The sequence below is a fragment of the Lissotriton helveticus genome, chromosome 9 (genome assembly GCF_964261635.1).
Source record: "Lissotriton helveticus chromosome 9, aLisHel1.1, whole genome shotgun sequence".
NCBI lineage: Eukaryota > Metazoa > Chordata > Amphibia > Caudata > Salamandridae > Lissotriton > Lissotriton helveticus.
The window spans coordinates 1,193,891,511-1,193,913,110 of NC_136070.1; the positions used below are offsets into that span (position 1 = coordinate 1,193,891,511).

The window sequence follows — 21,600 nt, forward strand, 5'->3', positions numbered from 1 at the left end:
GACATACCTTTGCATTTTGATTTTCCATGCTTTCCGCAAACTACTGAATGAAAAGCTCATACGTTATTGTTGTTATCTAGCATGTTCCTATTTTTCCCCTTCCTTAAGTACATTTTCTCGATACCATTCATGAAATATAGATGTATCTGATCTTTACCTTTAAGCTGACTCAATGATGGTTCTGAAATTCTAGTATGTTCTACTTTTTCCCCTCCTATAGGTATATGTTATTCTAGAGCCCTAGTAATTCAAAATCCAAAGTTCTTTCCCATATCCATTTATCCCAGGTATAGGTTTTCACTTGTAACATTATAGTGTGTACTAAAATCTTTCCCGTATTTGACAGACCCCCCAGGATATAGCGGCATGGATTCGCAAATTTAGCGGCACAAATATGGAAATTTAGCGGCACAAATAGGGAAATTTAGCGGCATTTTTGCGGCACTTTATTTTACTCATAATCATTCATTTACAGCCTTAAATCAATGGAAACTGTTTTAGCAGAGTATTCCACTTTGAATAGGCAACCTGGAATATGGAACAGAGGAAGCAGCCCACAAGTGAAGGCTGTTATCCCATGGAAATGCAATTCTCCATTTGCTTTAGCTCCCGGAGCTTGCCCCCCCACCCACTGCGGGGGGGGGGCTGTGTTACCCCACTCTGTCGAATTGGTAAGTGGATTCAAAATGGCAAGAAAATCAAAAGCAAAATATGTGGCGTAATGTGTGACATTTTGTGACAGTAGTTTTGTAATTTCTACATTTTAAACACTCTCCGGGCAAAGGTGTCATCCTAATACTATCAGTTTGTCACCTAAATACTGCAGTCAGCGACTAAAAAGTCCCGGAGTGACTGTATCTGAAGCACAGGCTGTGCCTCTCACGCCCAGCAGTAGAAAGCCTCTCCTGGTGACCTTTCCCTTTACTAGGCTTATCTACCTGCCAGACCTTCTACCTGCCCCGTCTCCTCCGTCACCCTGGGCACTACCTTCACTCCCTCCTCTGCCATCATCTTCACTCCACCTCAGCTCCCCACCTGTCCCCACTCACTACCTCACCCCTCCTGTAGAAGCAGCATCTCTCTCTTTCACAGTCCCTTTTATTGCATCTCTCCTTCTCACTCGCCTCCTTATCTACTGGTCCCCCTCTCACACCAGGCCCTGTTTTCACAGCTCTCCTCTCCAGCACCTCCCTTCACAGCTCCCCCTCCTCTCCAGCTCGCCTCTCCTATCCAGCACCTCCATTCACAGCTCCCCTCTCCTCTCCAGCTCTCCTCTCCAGCACCTGCCTTCACAGCTCCCCTCTCCTTTACAGCACCTCCATTCACAGCTCCCCTCGTCTCTCCTGCACCTCCATTCACGGCTCCCCTCTCCTCTACAGCACCTCCATTCACAGCTCCCCTCTCCTTTACAGCACCTCCATTCACAGCTCCCCTCGCCTCTCCTGCACCTCCATTCACGGCTCCCCTCGCCTCTCCTGCACCTCCATTCACAGCTCCCCTCTCCTTTACAGCACCTCCATTCACAGCTCCCCTCGCCTCTCCTGCACCTCCATTCACGGCTCCCCTCGCCTCTCCTGCACCTCCATTCACAGCTCCCCTCTCCTTTACAGCACCTCCATTCACAGCTCCCCTCGCCTCTCCTGCACCTCCATTCACAGCTCCCCTCGCCTCTCCATCACCTCCCTTCACAGCTCCCCTCTCCTTTACAGCACCTCTATTCACAGCTTCCCTCGCCTCTTCTGCACCTACATTCACGGCTCCCCTCGCCTCTCCATCACCTCCCTTCACAGCTCCCCTCTCCTTTACAGCACCTCCATTCACAGCTCCCCTCGTCTCTCCTGCACCTCCATTCACGGCTCCCCTCGCCTCTCCTGCACCTCCCTTCACAGCTCCCCTCTCCTTTACAGCACCTCCATTCACAGCTTCCCTCGCCTCTCCTGCACCTCCCTTCACAGCTCCCCTCGCCTCTCCAGCACCTCTCGTCACTGGCCCCTCTACCTACAGAAAAGGAGCAGAGGATGAGAGGGGGCCTGGGATTTCAAAGGTCACTTAAGTGAAAGCCAAAGTGACATGCCTAAAATGTTTGACCTGCCTGCTAATTGATTAGCAGGATTGCCACACGCACAGCCAGAGATCAGTTGCAGAGGGCAAAAGAAACGATAATTAAAATTAAAAACAGCAATAGATGCTACTTTTCATTTTTATTCTCGCAGTCACCGAGTCAAAATTAAAGTATGGAAGGGTTTCCGCTGGCATCGATTGCACACAGTTATAAAATGCTGGACAACATATACTGAACAGCATTTGAATTCACCAATTCAGGGTTCGCTAATGAAGGCACAGCAAATTGCTGATATAGTTTACAATGGTAAAAAAATAACTAACATGAATTTACATTTTGTAACTGTTGAATAAAAAGATATGTTAACCTTTGCAAAAGTTGAAGAAAATATGCACCCGCTCATACAATTGTGCCAATCCAATATCCGTCGCTTTTCCCAGGAGAACCACTGTAATCTAACGCTGGAGACATAGTTGTGACGAGTTGCTCTCACAGGGGACCTGTGGCCCTCAGTCACTAATCGGATGTTTTTCACCAAACAGGTAGGCAGCGAATTTACAGCCGAGCCGGGTTTCTACAACGAGACTGTAATTCAGGAAATGCTTTTTCTCCGAAGACAAGCTCACAGCGCGCGCCGTGTTGTTTTCAGTCTGTGCAGGACTACACTTCCCCTCCTTTCTCCATTGATGTTTCACTCTGCCCATATCTCAATTCTGTACGGAAACACGTAGTGACGTGTTTGCGTACATCCAATGAGAAGCCACAATTTTTTTTAAATTGCAGCTGGGCCCTTTTTTCGCGTCAGAAATGGTAAATATCGCGGCCATCGCGCTTGTTAGCTAATTTCGCGATTTTTTCGTGAATCGCGAAATCGCGATAAGCTGGAGGGTCTGATTTGATATTGCCCAGTTAAGGACTAACTCTGAGATTTCTGATTAAGCAGTTTCTCTGTTCTTAATTTTCTTTAGACTCATAAATGATTAGCTTGATCTATTTTCTTTATGGATATGTACTCTTTATTATCTTGGTTATTGATTGTTTACTTGTTATAAATCTCATGCTTTCCGAATCTGAAATCTAGATAAAACCTTTAAAACTTCCCCGGAGTCTGTGGTTTTTATGAAATACAGAAGGATATAAAGTTGGTATTGTGTTGTTTGCCTTTTTCTTCACAGCTAGCTCTCAGATTCATCGTGTTTATTAGGTACCCGTAACGGTGGATTGGTAAGTCGGGTACAATAGAAATATATAGGAAGGAACTGGGTTACTGGTAGTAGAGTGTATGGTCGCCCGATTAATAAATAGTGGTGTATTGAAATATATGGGCCCAAACGTGTTTATGGTAAAATTATAGCCGGGTGACCTGCGCGCTCTATCAGCTCATCCACCCCAGGTTTTTTGGTCTTGACCAAAAATAACTATTACCTGTCCGTTGTTGAATGACAATAGTCTATAAATACAAAATTGGAATAGTGGACTTTGGGTTAGACCCCTTATTATTGTTGGTTGGCATTGTTGCCAACCTCATCTGCTTGCTCCTTATTTGATGGCTTTCCCTTCTCTCGGTGTAGCCACAGGTGACGCTGCTCCGCCCCCAGCAATAGTGGAATAGAGTTTGGCGTTCGAGTGAACGCGCGAGGCAGCCTTTCTGAGCTCCGGGGATTCAGAGGTACTTTTTGTCTTTTACTTTCTGTACTCCATGGAAGTGCATGTTTTTTCTTTGTTATCTGCTCCATCTGCCAGCTGCGGCCCGTGCAGGTAAAAGCGGTGGGGTGGGGTGGGGGGGATTCGACAGACAACCACAAGGAGAAATTAAATAAATAATAAATGTACCCTTGTTGCCGTCTGTCGAAATACCCCTCCACCTGTTCTTACCTGCATGGGACGCGGCTGCCATCTGCAGGTGTCCTTTCTCACACAGTCCTGCCAAGTATCACACATCAGACGTGACTCTAGCGCATTTCAGTGTGATGATCCACATCACCGCACTGAAATGCATTGTCACGCATATGCATAGCACTTCAGCAGCCTCACTGAAGTGCTACCTAAACTATATCACGGAGTGACTTGGGTGGCGGGTGCGATGTTCCTATGCAGGCTTGAGTCTTTCAGTTAAGGCTGCAGGCTCACTGTCTGATGTGCAACAATGTTTCATTGTCAATATTTCCCGTGGTGCGGTTCTTACAGCCTGACGTCACTGTACTGCCCAGTGTAATTAGACGTCTGGTGCCGTGGGGGAGGAGGGATGGCGTCATGTTCTGCCACTAAAGGCGGGGAGGATTTTTTCAAAGGAAGCGGGCTGTGGCTCAGGCTGCATTTGCGGGCGCCGCCGCTGCTGAGTGCTCACACCTGCCAGAGCCCGTCCGCCGTCGTGTGCTGTCTCTTATTCATTGCCAAGCTCACATGATGAGAGTGATGTAGGAAGCGATGTGAGTGACAAAATCCTGTCTGAACTGATCCTGTCTGGACTGGCCGGTAGCACAGCGGCTGCTCACTGTGACTGCCTGTTCATGCCGAGGCGGCGATGGCCGTGGCAATCATGGTGCTGCAGCGTGCTCCGCTCAGAGGTCACAGTACTCTTCCAGCACCACTGACTGAGCAGCTTGCACCTAAAGCCCAGCCGGGCCATCCATGCAAGTAGGAAGGTCAATTATTCTATGGCAGAGGGCAAATTATTTTCAGGCCCCCGCAGTCCGGACAAGCGTCGGAGTCGGAGAGGTGGCACTTCAGCTAGTAGTCACTTAACTTAGTGTTTTCGTTATTTGTAACACAATGCTGATAATGTCGATCAAATTAAACATTTTAGTGTGTTGTCAGAGCACGTGACCTTGTTAGGGCCGGCCTGCCGCCTATTAATTGGGGAACTTTAAGTTATCAGCCCACACAAACTCCAGTGGAGGAAACGTACGCCCGACATGATGTAGGCTACCGATTTAAGGTGGGCACACTGTCGGACGGGGCATCACTGCATGCTTGAAAAAAATCAATCCTAATGTTTTCACATAATTCTGCAGACACATGTGATTTTATCCCACCAGCTAATTCTGATCAAATCAAACGTGGATTTACTACATTTGCACACATTTTTCCAAAACATAATAATCACATGAAACACATAATTCTTAGCCAAAACAGGAACTTTATTAAAACATATCATTCAGTGGATCTGTGGAAGTCTGACATGCACACCTCCTACAGCAGAGGCAGGAGAAATCAACAGGCAGCAATTTTGGCATTGCTGATGCAAGGGAAATGTGGATACGCAATTCATTGCTGTTCTCCGTTCTGGAATCTGGGGAACTAGTTTCGTAAAATACTTGGTCCAAGACATTACAATGGGAGCAGTGTGCCTGAGAAAGCATACATTTTCTCTCAGCTGTACAGCATTTGTAAGGTGTTGGCTCAAGGGGTAGTGAATGAGGAGCCACGCCTCCTGGGAAGCCTTGTGGTCTACACCAAGCCAAAGTTACTTATTGCTTAAATGGGTGTCATTTCTGATATGTTTCCCTCCTCTTCATTGCTTGGTTTTGTTTGCGACAAAGTGTCACTCATAGTCTTTGAATGTCACTCATAATTGCACTGAAATTATGAAAAAGTCACACATAAGCTATTTGAAAACTTGGCAGCTATGCTCACATTCTCAAAGCCACATACTCAGCTTTAATTCCCCTGTGTAGAGTTGCGCTCTAGTTCTCGTGTGCTACGTCACGACGTAGCGCGTGAGGACCCCATATTGGAGCGTCTGCGCATGCACGCAGAAGAGCGAAAGTGGTGGAGATCGTCGGACGCTCGGCGCTCTCCCGCTCTATATTAAATAAACATACAGTTTTACATCAACTACCTCGTGCCTCCTAAATCTTTGTTCCTGGCAATAGGCACATCTTTACAGTGGCGACGAGGGCTGGGACCCAAAAAAAAAACGAGTGGAGAAAAGTAACCAGCAGGATCCAGAAACTGCACAGGAGGCATCAGGACCCAGAAACAGCACAGGGAGGCACAGTCCCTGTCAGAGGCCCACCACGAGGAGCTGCAGGTAAGCGGACAGGCACCGCAGCAACACAGAACAGCGGGGGAGAGTGGCAGAAGCGTGCAGGAAGAGGGAGAACACCAACCACACGTTAATGTGCCAGACGCAGTGGCATAAAGCAGCAGAAAGTACGGTGAGAGAATAGAGACAATCCACAGAGGCCCTGGCGGACTAGCAAGACGCAGAGAAGGGGGAGCAGAAGAGCCCTGACCGAACCAAGCGCAAGGCAAGAGCGCGAACGCACCAGGCAGCCCGCGTGGTCCACGGGCAGAACCAGAAAGACGCGCCGCAATGAGCGCACAGGCGTCTTCACTCACGACGACGATCCCGTTTTTGCCAAAGCCTGGAGACCCTCAAATGAAGTGGGAGGAGCGAGAGTACTTCACGAACTATATTGAAGCCCTGGAAGGGGAGGCCTTCCCCAGTGCGAGGCAGAGAAGGATACTCCTACACAACCTAGGCCCGGAAGGTATAAGGGTCTTCCAGAACCTGGTGCCCACGCCCAGACCAAATGCAGATGACGATGTCTTCAAGCACGCTATAGAAGATCTCGACAACCACTACCGTCCCGCACTGTGCGTTTCTATCGACCGTTACAATTTCCAGCAGAGGAAACAAGAAGCCGGCGAATCCATAGATGACTACGTTGCGGCGTTGAGGAAGCTGGCGGTAGCGTGCAAGTATGGGGCTCTGCATGATGAGTTCATAAAAGATCAGATAGTCATGCACACCTCCAAAAAGACGGTACAAGACAAACTGTGGGTAAATGGAGAAGCATCGCTTAAGGAAGTAATAGCCATGGTAAAAAAGGCAGAGTTGTCGAAACGGTGTGCTGATGCGGCTAAAAGAGAAGCTGTCCAGGAGACAATGGTGAACAAGGTGGACGACGCAGAACCACCGGTGAGGAGTAAAGCCACGACGACGGAAGGAAAAGGGCCAAACAAGTGGATGGGGAAACCAGGACAACACTGGAAGCAGAACAAAGAAAGCAAGACAACGTGCTACAGGTGTGGAAGCCAAGCCCACGCAGCCCAGGACAAACGTTGTCCGGCGTTTAGAGTGAAATGCATGTTCTGTGGCATAGTAGGCCACTACGAAAAGGTATGTCGCCGAAAAATGAGGAGACCCACAGTGAAGTACGTGGCGCAGGAACAACAGGAGGAAGAAGAAGAACTGGACGAGGAGGACAATGTGCTATGTGTGGAAGGACAAGTGCTAGGCATCGACTGCAAGCGCTCCCGCAAACCACAATGCGACGTGATAGGAGGAGTGAAAATCAAGATTGTAGTTTACTCGGGATCCCCGTACACCATCGTCCAAAGAGCAGTGTGGAATGAAGAGTTCAGACCCAGCTTGGGCCCAAGATTAGAATCACCAGACATACGACCGGTGTCATACACAGGCGAACCCATTCCAATGGTCGGATACAGCGCTCTAACTTTCGAGTTCAGAGGAAGGAGTGCGGTGTGCAAATTATATGTAGCCGAGAAGGGCCCATCAGCCTTAGGATGGATGGACCAAGGTGACCTGGGGATAAAATTGGACCCAGGGGGGACACACAAGTGCTGATGACAGCCCCAGAGAGCTGGCAGGACCTGAGGAAGATGAAGAGCGAGTTCCCGAAAGTGTTTGGCGGGAAGGTCAGCAACCTGGAGAAGTTCACACATAGGATCGTACTCAAAGAGAACTCCAAGCCGGTATACCATAAGGGCAGGAATGTGTCCCTAGCCGTAAGAGAAGCAGTACAGCAGGAACTGCGCAGATTGAAGACAATGGTATCATCGAGCCAATAGACAGCTCGGAGTGGTTGGCACCCCTGGTGGTGGCAATGAAACCTAATGGCAAGGTCCGTCTATGTGTAGACCTTCGAGATCTGAACAAGTGCCTAATTGTGGAAAAATTCCCATTGCCTTGCATAGAAGAAATGCTGGCCAAGACCAAGGGAGTAAAGTGATTCTCCACCATTGACCTCACCTCCGCCTATCACCAGATAGATCTACATCTATCAAGCCGGAAACTAACATTTTTCATAACACCCTTCGGATGCTATCAATTCCACAGAATACTCTTTGGCCTTGCTTCGGCAGCCGTGGTGTTTCAGAAACTTATGCACCGTCTCTTCAAGGACATTGAAGGCATCCAGTACTTCCAAGGCGATATACGGGTGATGGGGACAGACCAGAAGGATCACGATAAGAAGCTAGACAAGGTGCTTCGAGTGCTAGAGAGCAATGGCCTGATAGCAGAATGGGAGAAGTGCCGACTCGGAATGACGTCGGTCACCTACTTGGGACATGAGATAGGAGGACACGGCATCACGCCCAAACGAGCAAATGTGAAAGCAATCTGCGACGCAATGGCCCCAACCAACAAAGAAGAGGTTAGATCCTTCGTAGGGATGGCCGAATATTATAGTAAGTTTGTACAACACTTTGCCACCAAGATGCACCACCTGAGGCAACTAATAAGGGACAAAACAGTGTTCAAGTGGACAGAAGAGACACAACATGAATTTGATGCCTTAAAGAATGACATTAGTCAAGCCGTACCACTACAGGGATACGACCCCATGGGGCAATCAATATTAACGACGGACGTCAGCGAGAAAGGACTAGGAGCAGTCCTCATGCAGGAGAGTAAAGATGGAACGATGGAGACCCTCAGTTTCGCCTCGAGATCCCTATCGCCCACAGAACAAAAATTTAGTGTGATAGAGAAGGAGATTCTGGCGGTGGTGTGGGCCATGGGGAAGTTCCACCAATTCCTATGGGGCACAAGATTCCAACTTAAGACAGACCACAAGCCATTGGTCAAAGTGCTCCCCTCGAGTGGGCATGCGAGCGCCACACCACGCATTGCCAAGATGACATTGAAATTGCTAGAGTACAGGTATGATGTGGAATACATATCGGGGACACGTAACAAAGTGGCAGAATACCTCAGTAGAGCTTCATCGATGGAAGGGGCTCCCAACATAACTGCGGAAAACGAGGAGATGGTAGCAGTGAACGAAGACCCAGAACGGGTGATAAGCAACCAGGAGTGGACTCAAGCGTATGAAGAAGACGAGGACATGGGCGAGGTCAAGGAGTGCATAATACATGGATGGCCAGAGAAGAAACGATTCCGAGAAGAGCTCCGAAAATTCTATGAAGTCAGAGACGAACTGTCAGTAGGTGACAATGGATTATTCCTGTACCAAGGTGACAAAGTAGTCCCCCCGACAACGCTGGTTCCTCGATTGTTGGCGTTACTGCACGAAGGACATCTAGGAATCGTAAAACCCAAGATGAGGGCGAAGCAGATGTACTGGTGGCCTGGAGTGGACATCCAAGTACAGAGACATGTGAGAGAGTGTGATCAATGCCAAAGAGCGGACAAAACTCTGAAGCCCTTAAGGCCGGCCTTGGGAAAGTTTGCCCAACCGAGTAACCCCTGGGAAGAAGTGACTGTAGACATTCTGGGACCCGTGCTGGACACCTTGGGGACGCCCAAATATCTGTGTGTCCTCGTCGACAAGTAATCAAAATTGCCGGAGGTGCACATACAGGAAGAGATGGACGCTGAGACAGTGCTTAAGTTTCTTACCTCCGTCTTTCTCAGGGAAGGTATTCCGAGATCTTTTCTGAGCGACAATGGACCGCAATTCACCTCAGAGAAGTGGTATAAGTATGCAGAGATGAATGGGATCAAAATCAAGCATACCTCCATATACCATCCCTTGAGTAATGGACAGGTGGAGAGGTTCAATAGAGTCATAATGGGGTCCATCCAAGCTGCCATCACGATGGGTAGAAACTGGGAGAAAGAAGTACAAAGTATGATGTGGGCCTACCGCATCACCCCCACCAGCACGGGGTACAGCCCTTTCCAAATCTTGAGAGGAAGACACCCCTTCACCAAGGACAATGTAGCGTGGAGGGAAAAGACAATCACTAGCAAGTGGTCTCCAGCGGTGGTGCAGCTCAACCTAGAGAAAGCCCAGAGGATATACACCGAGCACTACAACCAGGGGAGAAATGTGAAGGAAACAGCTCTTGAGAGAGGAGAATGGGTGAGAGTCAAACTAGCGGTACTAAGAAGAAAAGGAGACAGTAAATACAGTCAACCGCTGAAAGTGAAAGAAGTATACGATAGGGCAGCACTGCTCAGTGACGGGAATGTGTGGTCCCAAGACCGCATGTCCAAATGCAACAAAATCCTACAATGGTCCCTGGGAGAGAACGGGGGGGGCACAACGAGACCAAAGACAAAGAGAGAATGAGGGAAGTACCCCTGCAGAAGAAGAGGATCCGGGAGCAGAAGGAAACCGTGAGGAGTTTGGAGACCAGGGAATGCCTGAGACGGGTGAACAACATGAAGGGGAGAGTGTGACCCGAGGAGAAAAGAGCCGGGTATCCTGAGAGACAAGGTGGTGAGCCCTGAAGAGAAGGGCGCTGGAGAATCCCTCTCCACTCCGGTAAGACGCACACGAGCAGGCAGAGTGGTGGTAAGGCCCACCCGCTTCCGAGACTTTGAACTGGGGGGAAGTTAAGTATCCTGAGGAACTTTCAATGACAATGTTTCTGTTGTTAATAAAAAGAGGGAGATATGTAGAGTTGCGCTGTAGTTCTCGCGTGCTACGTCACGACGTAGCGCACGAGGACGCCATATTGGAGCGTCTGCGCATGCGCGCAGAAAAGCGAAAGTGGTGGAGATCGTCGGACGCTCGGCCCTCTCCCGCTCTATATTAAATAAACATACAGTTTTACATCAACTACCTCGTGCCTCCTAAATCTTTGTTCCTGGCAATAGGCACATCTTTACACCTTCCATGTTCTATGTTTTCCTCTTGCATCGCCTCCACGCGCCTCCACTGATGTTATACCCTACTTGTTCTCAGTGGTGCTGCTGAGTGGCATTCACTTTATCTCCCTATTCCCCACCACTCCTCTGCTAAACAGCATCAGCCGCAAGCATTTTTTTTTTACTTTTTGCAGATTTGAAGTCAATAAAAGGCCTGCACCAAAGAATGAACTATCGACATTGCACAATGTTTGTTTAATTGCATCCTGGTACTTGCAGTCCTCATTTTGCACTGGAATAAACAGCAGGACTGCCAGCACCAGAGTGAAAAGAAAAGACTTGGACCAGCTGAGCAATGCACCACTGGAAATAAGAAACTTGCGACTTTTATCGCACCACTTCTCAGCTCAGAAAGAAACTATTTGTTTCAATAATTGCAGTAAAAGAAGTGTAATGTTGACACCACAAGAAGCACCAACGCAGAGTTATACATTATGCACTTGCATATCGTTGCAGCCAATTTCAACTAGGCATTCTGTTGTATCCTACGTATATTGACAGCTATTATCGATAACAAGTGGCTGCCAAGCAGCCCCGAGTCAAGTTCCACATCATTAGGAAGCTTTTACTTTTTAGGTTACGTATATGGGATTTCCAAATAGTTGAGTACCGTATTTCAACGCAAAACTACAGATCCCATCCGGAACGCGTAACCGATGCAGCCATATTTAAAACAGAAGCCAATGTGGTTCCGTCGTACGCAAAATCTCCGCCCATCGCAATGACGTGCTCTGGCTCTAACCAATCGTTGCTAAAAACGTCCTTTCTGCCGGGCAAGTGGCATATCCTGCGACCAATCGTTTGTCATCCTGTGTGTGTAACTTGGGCCAATCAACATAGGAGGCAGGACAAAGGCTGTGGATGTAAATAAACACAGGCGGTAGATTTCGTGTTTATGTGGCCCACGGTTGCACAATGCTGTATGTGGGATTGGACGACATCAGCTACGGCCTGGAAGCTGTGCCAGTGCGCTGCGAGGAGGGAGTGGAGCCTCCGGACTTCAAGGTAAGCGCTATCAGGCAGTTCTTTTCAAAAGGCAGTAGCCAATCACTTACTTCCAGCCGAAGACCGCCAATCAAAAATAGGAAACACTGGCACGTGGAGTACGGGGCGTAGGCCCTCTACTGCGAAATATACTATACTTTCCCAACATGTCAGGCAGCATTTCTTAATATATGGTTTAAACTAATGAAGTGTAGTCTTCAAAGAGCAGAACAGTGACCGCTCGTCATCTGGTGTGTGATGACGCAGTGCTTGAGTCATGGGTTGTTTAATAATGTATTGTGTCAGTTAAACACATTTTTCAGTCGTGTTGATTCAGTTGAGCAAACGCATCTGAAACCGTTGCTTTTTTTTTAAGCGCAGAACTGGGGCATTGTGCGCTCGCTGACATGGGGTTACCTGGTAACTAAACATACAAGGCAGTCTTTCCTGCCTCTGTAAAATATTGTGATATTCTCTTTGAGCTATTCTGAACAACGTGTGTCATTCATCCACTATTAAGTTCAGTGAGCGCTGCTCATTTTGCTGTTGTACTGGCTGTTACAACATTCTATTTTTCCTATTCGTATTTGCGGTTTCAAGTGTTTGTTTCAGGGGCAACACAGGCCTTTACTGATTTACCCCGCGTACCAAGCTTTAGGTAAAAATGGCAGCTTGTCATTAAAATATTGGCAAGGTGGTAACCACAGAGGAAAGTGGAAATTATTTTACCTCAAAGGAGGGGGCAGTGAGTGTGGAGTTCTCCATAGCAAGGTGGATTAACACTGCTTTGGAAACACCATTTTGTTAATTTAACCTGTTTTTTAGAGCATACTTGTGGCACAGCAGTGACAAAACTTGACATGGCACCTGTCAGCTTTTAACCTAAACACTTATGGCTTGGGTACATCTGTTCAGGTTGGAGTAATTGCCGTTTCTAAAATTGACCTATATTGTGCTCCAGGCGGAATAAGACTTTTGTTTAGGTCAGAGTAATCCTCATCTGTAAGTTCTTTCGTGCTTCTTTTGTGTTAATTCCTGGAGAAACATTTATATATGGCAGAAGGTATTCCATACCATATATTTCTAAGGATAAGGTTGGTTCCATAAGTGGTGACCATATTAAGGAACGAGGCTGACGAGTTCTTTACACATTCGTGTAATCTCAGGAAGACTTGCAATGTATTGTTAAGGCCACCTATGTGGTGTCTTATGGTGCAAAAAACATACCAAGCCTAGGGTGGCCAATACTTTGAAACCGCCCAGGGTATACTTTAAGTGGCCTCGCTAGACTAAGCTGCTGTAATTACAACACGGTGGCGACATCATTAAGATCAAGGAGACTGGCACTGATAAGTGTCTATTCTGCTTTCCTGAAGAGACTGACATTACTTGTAACATGTTTTCAGGTCCTACGTTTCCTTTACATACACAAACTAAGGAACCAAAATCCACTCATTCCTATTTTGGGGAAGTTCCACACTGTAAAGAAGTTAAGACAAAACATTAGCACCACATACTGATCACTCGGTGTCCAAGATCACACATACAGTTAGAATATAGACTGTTCTGGATTGCTGAGAGGCATGTTGCTTTAGCTATGTTCTAAAGCGATTGAGAGTATCACTTATGCGTTGTGTTTCACCAAACTTTGATGCAAGGACATAGATGTGTGTAGTAAGTGAAGTACCTCAATCGACTAGGGCAGCCAATGCACAGACATGTCTGAAGGTCTCAAGTTTGAGTCTTTACTGGTTCACTCTTCTCTTGCCCTAATTCGGTTAAAGCTGATAAAATGAGTACTGTTGTGTTGGGCAATAATAATACTTCTTATTGGCACCCAGAGAAGATATGATGTTGTTTGTTTCGTAGGCTAAATAACTAGTAATCCATATTATATGGCATGAAATCCTTATAAGCTTGCATTCTCTGCATATTGTTTCCTTTATATAGTTTAATAGTGACAATACTGTTAATCTGTAATAATGTCAATGTAGTGTATTTTGTAAAGCGCACAGCTGCCCCAACGGGGCGTCCCGGCGCTGTATAACGCTGTGGAACCCTTCCTGGCTCTCCCTGTCTGAAGCCCCTCCTGGGCACCCCCAAGGTGAAGCCAGGCATCCCAGTGTTGTAGGGGCCGTTGTGGAGATTAAGCAAGCTATTGCTCAGAGTTGCAGTGTGGGACCCATGATTAGAGTAGGCATCTAGGCGAGAATTATCGAGTCCGCGGACATTGAGCTCAAGACCCTGCTACGTCGGGACTTGAACCCTGGTCCCGGGCCTGATCTCTGCTTCAGAGTCTGCCGCTCTAACCAGTGAGCCACACTTCTCCACATGTAGATACATAAGACATGATTACTCAACTGTAATAAGCTTTGAGCCCGGCTTAAATGTTAGCTGCCACCCTCCATTCTTCTTTAAATAGTGCAGCCCTCTTTTGCATCTCATCACAGACTTCCGAGAACAGACGGACTCGCACTTTGTTCTTGCATCGCTAGTCATTGACTAGTCACCTGTAGGCTTCCTTGATCCTCAGGCCTCAACACACTAGTAGCACACCACAACCAAACATTGACCCAATCATATGATAACTCTCATTCAATCTTCATATCTCACACCCCAACCAATCAGATGTTGAATCTCCTCATGACCTGCAAACAATCCTTTCCTTCTTCATGTTGATTAGTACAGTTCATTCTTTTCCTCTGGGTCCACCTTCTCAGTCAGACATGCATTCTAGAAGTTTTGTTACTCTGAATGCATACAGTCCCTATGGCTCCAGAAGGGGTTGTTCGGATCCCCTGAATCCTATTCCACTCTGACAAGGGGCTGTACCTAATCCCTTAACCCACCAAAGGAATGCCCTTATCACAATTTATAATTTACTCTAGAAATTCTGATCGGTTCTCAAAAAGAACAAACCTATGTTTGATTATTGTAAGTCCTTAAAACTGAGCATCTTTAGCAGAATACTAGGGTTTTAATGACTGGTAAAACCATCAGTATCAGTGCACAAAAGCTGGCTTTTTGTTGCCATTAATGACACAGTCCATAACTCTGTAGTACAGCTGGGGCAATGCAACCACTATTCATAGACTCATTCTAGGGCCAATAATGTTTATAATGTCTGGGGCCATTAATGCTTCTAATGTCTAAGGTCATAGATGCTCTTTGCAGCTTGTGGGCATTGATATGTGTTAGAGATTGAGGATATTAATGTGCACAACAGCTTCGGATCATTAATGTTATGTTATGTTATGTTATGTTAAGCTGTTTTATAGCGCGCACAATTACTGCCGGAGTATCCTGGCGCGAAAGAAGGAAAACAAAAGAAGTAAAGCAGCCAAGCACTGAAGCAACATAACAATTACACAGCTAATCTAAACAAATGGGTTTTTAGTGCTTTCTTAAAAACCGTGAAGTCCACCGTGCTGCGCAGAGAAACTGGGAGCGCATTCCATGCTCGCGCAGCTCTCACTGTCACAGAGTGCCCACCCAGCCGGATGCGCCGGAAACGCGGTACTTGCAAGAGGTGTTGAGAAGCTGAGCGCAGATCTCGATTGGGGGTGTACCGCAGAAATAGTTTCATCAGATAGACGGGGCCGCGCCCATTGATGGCTTTGTGGGCCAAAGTCAGGATTTTGAAGGTAATTCGATGCTGCACCGGGAGCCAATGCAAGCTCTCCAGGTAAGTCCTAACGCTGATCCGCTTGGAGATATTCCCCAGCAATCTAGCAGTGGCGTTCTGAATAACCTGGAGTCGCCCTATCAAGTAAGCCGGAGAACCACTAAACAGAGCGTTCGCGTAGTCCAGGCGCGAGAGAATTAAAGCTCTCGCGACTGACTCGCGGGCAGAGGCCGGCAGAAGCGGAAAAAACCTTCTAAGAGACTTCAGGGTCCCAAAGCAGCTTCCAGTGAGCCTCTTAATGTGCCCCTCAAAGCGGAGGTCCTCCCCAAACCAGACCCCGAGGTTCTTAGCCAAGGTGTTTGAGGTACCTGGAATGGGGAAGCCATCTGGCCACAATAGTGACCTAAAGTCAGGGGGAAACTGGCCATAGAGCAAGATTTCCGTCTTGTCCTCATTGCACTTCAATTGAGATGACGCTAGCCAATTGAAGACTGAGGACAGACAATTTTGGATCTGCTTTGTATCCAGAGCCTCACCTGGCCAAGTGAACAACAACTGCGTGTCGTCCGCATATGCAATAATTTTGGCTCCCCAATGTTCAGCTAGATCAATCAGGGGGGTCAGATATATATTAAAGAGCAAGGGGCTCAATGTCGAGCCCTGCGGGACCCCTGTATGGAGTGGTCTAGCCGAAGATGAAAACGGAGGGAGCCAAACCTGTTGAGATCTAGCCAACAGAAATGAGCTCAGCCAGTCTAAGGCAAGATCACAAATACCGATGTCGGCAAGCCTGGACAGGAGGCGTTGGTGGGGAACCGTGTCAAACGCGGCAGAGAGGTCCAATAAAATTAGAGCCGCTCTGCCGCCCCCATCCAAACATTCCCTGACCGCCTCGGAGATTTCCACCAGGGCCGACTCCGTACTGTGGGCAGTGCGGAACCCGGATTGAGCCTCGTGCAGAGCTCCAGATCCTTCCACAAACTCATTAAGCTGTTGGAAGGCCAGCCTCTCACCGATTTTAGCCAAGGCAGGAAGCAGCGATATAGGCCGATAGTTGGTCAGTACCGCCGGATCAGCGCCGGCCTTTTTCAGCAGAGGTAGGAGCTTAGCTTGTTTCCACTCTGCAGGCAGACTGGCAGTTTTGAAGGAGAGGCCAACTAAGTGCGTCACCTCCTCAATCACCACATCAGCAGCAGCGGCCAGCACTCTTGCAGGACAGGGGTCAGAAGGAGACCCCGATTTTAAAGACTTGATCACGGCAAGAGTGTCAGTGATAGAAGGTGGAACAAACTCCGACAGCTTGGACGAGGGAACCTTCCGGGGAAGGGGAAAGTCCTGCGGGTTAACAAACAGGCTGGAGGCAGCTAAGTTTGACTGGATAGCCGCTATTTTGTCAACAAAAAACCCAGACAGGCTCTCACACCACTCCTTAGAAGCTGGAACTATCCGCTGCTCAGCGCAGGGGGCCAGGAAGCTGTTCACAATTGAAAAAATCTCCCGACTATTATTATTAGCTTTAGCAATTCGGTTGGCGTAATAGATACCTTTGGCCTTTTTAATACTTGCATAATAAATTTTCTGTTCCTTACGCAGTATTTCCTTGGCCAGAGGACAATACGATTGACGCCAATCCCGCTCGAGTCTTTTACAGGACTGTTTATGGAGACGTAACTCCTGGGAGAACCAGGGTTGTGAGGCGGTGGAGCGCAATTTACCTCCCCTTCCTTTAGAAGAGGCGGAGACCCCCGCAACCAACCACTCATTAAAGGACGACACTGCTGTAGTAAGATCATTACCCAACACAGGCCGATTCTCAGCTAGGGTGGCCACCAGAGTTTCGTTATTGATTTTATTGGCACACCATGATTTAATCCTCGCAGAGGTAGTCCCCAGCGATGACCAAGCAAACCTAATTAGCTGATGGTCAGACCACGTCAGAGGTTCAGGGGCATCAGCCTGGAGGAGAAAATTGGAGCAGATCACATCCAGGGTGTGCCCTCCCGAGTGTGTGGGTAAAGAAACCCACTGAGACAGGTGCAAGAAATCCAAAAAGTCTAAGAAACTTTTGCTCTCCGGGAGACCCACCGCATCAATATGAATGTTAAAGTCGCCCAGAAGCAAAAAGGACGGGAATCTAAGGGCTCGGGGGGTGCAAAGCTCAGTCAGAGCCGTAAGAAAAGCGCCCACTGGTCCTGGGGGCCGATAAACCAGGGAACCCCCAAGGGTAAAGTGCGGGGAGAGAACCACAGAAAAATTCATAACTTCGCCCCCCTCCAGGGTTATCGGGGGGTCTACCTGAAGAGTTAATGAATCTCTGAGAATAATAGCAACACCCCCCCCTCTTCCCAGTACTCTGTCCATCCTATGAATTTTGTAACCCCTTCGATGCTCTTCTGGAGCTATATATATATGTATTGACTGGGGCATTAATGTTTATACAGACTGGGTGCAGTAATGGCCGTTGCAGCAACATTGGGGCCATGTTTTAGCATACTGATGTATCTTCCTGTGATTATTAAAATCAAAGGTCAGGTGAGGTAAGTTCCCGTGATGTCCCTCATATGGATATCATTATTCACTCCTTTAAATTTTGAATGATTGAGTGATCTGATGAATCCACAGAGAAAACTTTATCCCAATTCCTTACAAGGAACAGCCTAAATTACCTTTCATGTTAGATAGTAGTTGTTAACTTACCCCGCTTTTCCTATGAAATGTGATCCTCTTTAGTTTTAATTACATAGTAAGACAATGCAACCTTGTTTGGGGAAATATCGACTATCATTGTCCAGTAGCAATGCCAATAAAATTGTTGATAACCCAACAGTTAAGTAAGGATGCCTATCAGCCGCTTGACTTGAATATAGTTCCCTGGTTGAGAATAGCTTCTATTCAACAGCCCTCCCATTACAGCTGCTATTCCAATCTATTGGAAAACACTCAAATACATTAGTTCCTTCAACATTTTTTAAAGGGAATCCTTATCTTTGGTAATGTCTTCCGTCTCATATTCAAGCAAAGCTTTTACAGTTGTCTGAAGGCTACGAAGACCTCTCTGTAATTGTGTCTGTCAAATTTGAAGGACGAGACACCGCATCAGGCATTCCCAGGGCACAAGTCCTAAAATATAAGTGGGGGGACGCTGACGTCACGACAGGAAGTGACGTCTCGAAAAGGTGCATGCACCATCAGACTCATTGCCTCCCCTCACTCACCCCTTCGATGCGATTGCATCAGAGAAGCCAGCGCGTGAGCAGCGTTCTGAATGAGCTCCGATCTCGCGCCAGAGAGGCCAAAGATTGAATGTGTGGCTCTATTTGCTCCAGTTATTGAGCTCCCGGTAAAATAAGTGGGGGGACGCTGTCCACCAGCTTGGTACCCCGACTCGTGCCCTGGGCATTCCATCACATACCCAATGACTCATGGAACAGGGCCTCATTACTCAAGGGTATGATTGGTATAGTCTGACACCGTCCTTCATGTTTTGTGTGCTCAATCCCCTTGAATGTATTTAGAACATCTTATACAGCTTTTTATAACAGATTATCAAGTCGGCCACCAAAAATGCTTTTGATTGTGATCCTCAGTTATTCAGCTACGCAGGTTTAACCAATGAGGATGTGTATAATACAGACTCTTAAAAGTTTTTAGGTCTCGTCCTTTACCATTCCGAAGGAATGGGAAATGGGGCGAGAATTCAAGTGCTCGAACTGATTGTCAAACCACCGCTTTTTTTCGTGGCGTTTTCTTCGAGTGCACGTACAGGCACGCGCTTTTGGCCCATACACTTTCATGGCCATCTGTTCCTCAATGTCCCTCCCACCCTTCGTTTGATCTTGCCGCGAGTTCAGGCTAATGGCCCTCCCCCAGCACAGAGCGCGCATCGCGGCCGCATAGCACATCAAAGGGCTTCTCCCAGCGTGTGCTGTGCGGCTTCTCCTCCCCTAATTATGTGGCCGGCCGTACTTGTGTTTCCCGGCCGCTTCTCGGCCACTCTTGTATTTAATTAGCAGCAGCAGCATTTCTCCTGCGCCAGGCCACATCAAAGGCTCTGTGCCACTTTCACCCACACAGCAACACTTACAGACACGCAACGCCACTCACACCCACGCAAGCCCACTATCATCCACGCAACACCACACTCACCCACACAACGCCACTCACCCAAGCAACACCACTCACACACGCAACGCAACTCATCCACGCAACCCCACTCATCCACGCAACCCCACTCATCCACGCAACCCCACTCATCCACGCAACCCCACTCATCCACGCAACGCCACTCATCCACGCAACGCCACTCATCCACGCAACGCCACTCATCCACGCAACGCCACTCATCCACGCAACGCCACTCATCCACGCAACGCCACTCACCCAAGCAACGCCACTCAGCCACGCAACGCCACTCAGCCACGCAACGCCACTCAGCCACGCAACGCCACTCAGCCACGCAACGCCACTCAGCCACGCAACGCCACTCACACACGCCACGCAACGCCACTCACACACGCCACGCAACGCCACTCACACACGCAACGCCACTCACGCAACGCCACTCAGCCACGCAACGCCACTCAGCCACGCAACGCCACTCAGCCACGCAACGCCACTCAGCCACGCAACGCCATGCAACGCCACTCAGCCACTCACCGCCACTCACCGCCACTCAGCCACGCAACGCCACTCACCGCCACTCAGCCACGCAACGCCACTCAGCCACGCAACGCCACTCAGCCACGCAACGCCACTCACCCACGCAACGCCACTCACCCACGCAACGCCACTCACCCACGCAACGCCACTCACCCACGCAACGCCACTCACACACGCAACGCCACTCACACACGCAACGCCACTCACACACGCAACGCCACTCACACATTGTGGGTGCAGATTGTGGGTGCAGATTCAGGGTGCAGATTCAGGGTGCAGATTCAGGGTGCAGATTCAGGGTGCAGATTCAGGGTGCAGATTCAGGGTGCAGATTCAGGGTGCAGATTCAGGGTGCAGATTGTGGGTGCAGATTGTGGGTGCAGATTCAGAGTGCAGATTCAGAGAAAACTCAGCAGCACCACCACCATTGCAATGCAATAGGTCTCGTTTTAACGCAAATTTAAGCTATAGGCCTTGTAAATGACAAAGCCTTTTATTTATGTTCCAAAAACCAGAACGCAAAAATAAAGGGCATTATCATTTACAATGCTAATAGTTCAGACTCGCGTTATTGCGAGACCTATTGCATTTCCAATGCTTGTTTCCTAGGTTGGGCACATAGCTGAGCCACATCTTTGGTGATAGTGAGTTCTTTTCAGCTACCCATTGCTACATTTAGGGGTGGTAAAATTCAGGGGGTCATATTTTTGAAATCCTTTTTGATTTAGCATTCATCAAGCCTCTGCTTTAATGATGCATTGGATTGGAATTTCTTCCAATGAGTGCCTGTCATTTTGAGTTATTGCTTGTGCTTTTCTATTGGAATGTTCCAGGGTGAGAGAGTATTCAGAGGAAAAACAATGACCACTTGAGTTGTGTGGCTGCCTATGTCCAAGTTGATTTGATGAACTGCAGGTTCAGGTAATCTGTATAACCGGAGCCTAGCAGGTAGTTCCTTCTCTCATGGTAAGCACCCTAATATCCAGAAGTTCATTATCTGTGTAAGAGCAAATAAAGTCACAAGTAGCGAGTGCCCTCAAATGGAATGCAACACTATATAGATCTGATGTCATAGGACCTCCGTGAAATCACTGCATCAAAGGCACTCCCTCCAAAATGAAAGGAAATAGAAATCTTCTCCTTTCTACAGTAGTTCAGTGAAGAGGAAGATAAACTTGGAAAACTCTATAATATATCTACTACTTAAAGTTGCATTTGCTAACCCTAAGAAAGGTTAAAATTCCTTTACTGACTGTGGAATTTGTGAGACAGAAGCTACTTTTATGATATGTATCTTATTTCCCAAGAGTTTAAATCGATCTTAAAAGTTCCAGTGCCTTCCTGAAAAGGGCACTAATTTCGGCAGGCGTTTGTATTCCCGGGACTTCTTCAAAATAA

General features: G+C 47.8%; 1 protein-coding gene across 1 annotated transcript in view; it reads left to right on the plus strand.

Annotated features, from left to right (window-relative positions):
• Window positions 1-11,808: 11,808 nt before the first annotated feature.
• Window positions 11,809-21,600, plus strand: part of LOC144783439 (histone-lysine N-methyltransferase SETMAR) — a 31,913-nt gene continuing 22,121 nt past the window's right edge. The window contains exon 1 of the mRNA XM_078662415.1: window positions 11,809-11,939. Within this exon, the coding sequence (XP_078518541.1) occupies window positions 11,850-11,939 (90 nt within the window). The 5' untranslated portion in view covers window positions 11,809-11,849. The remainder of the gene's footprint in view (window positions 11,940-21,600) is intronic.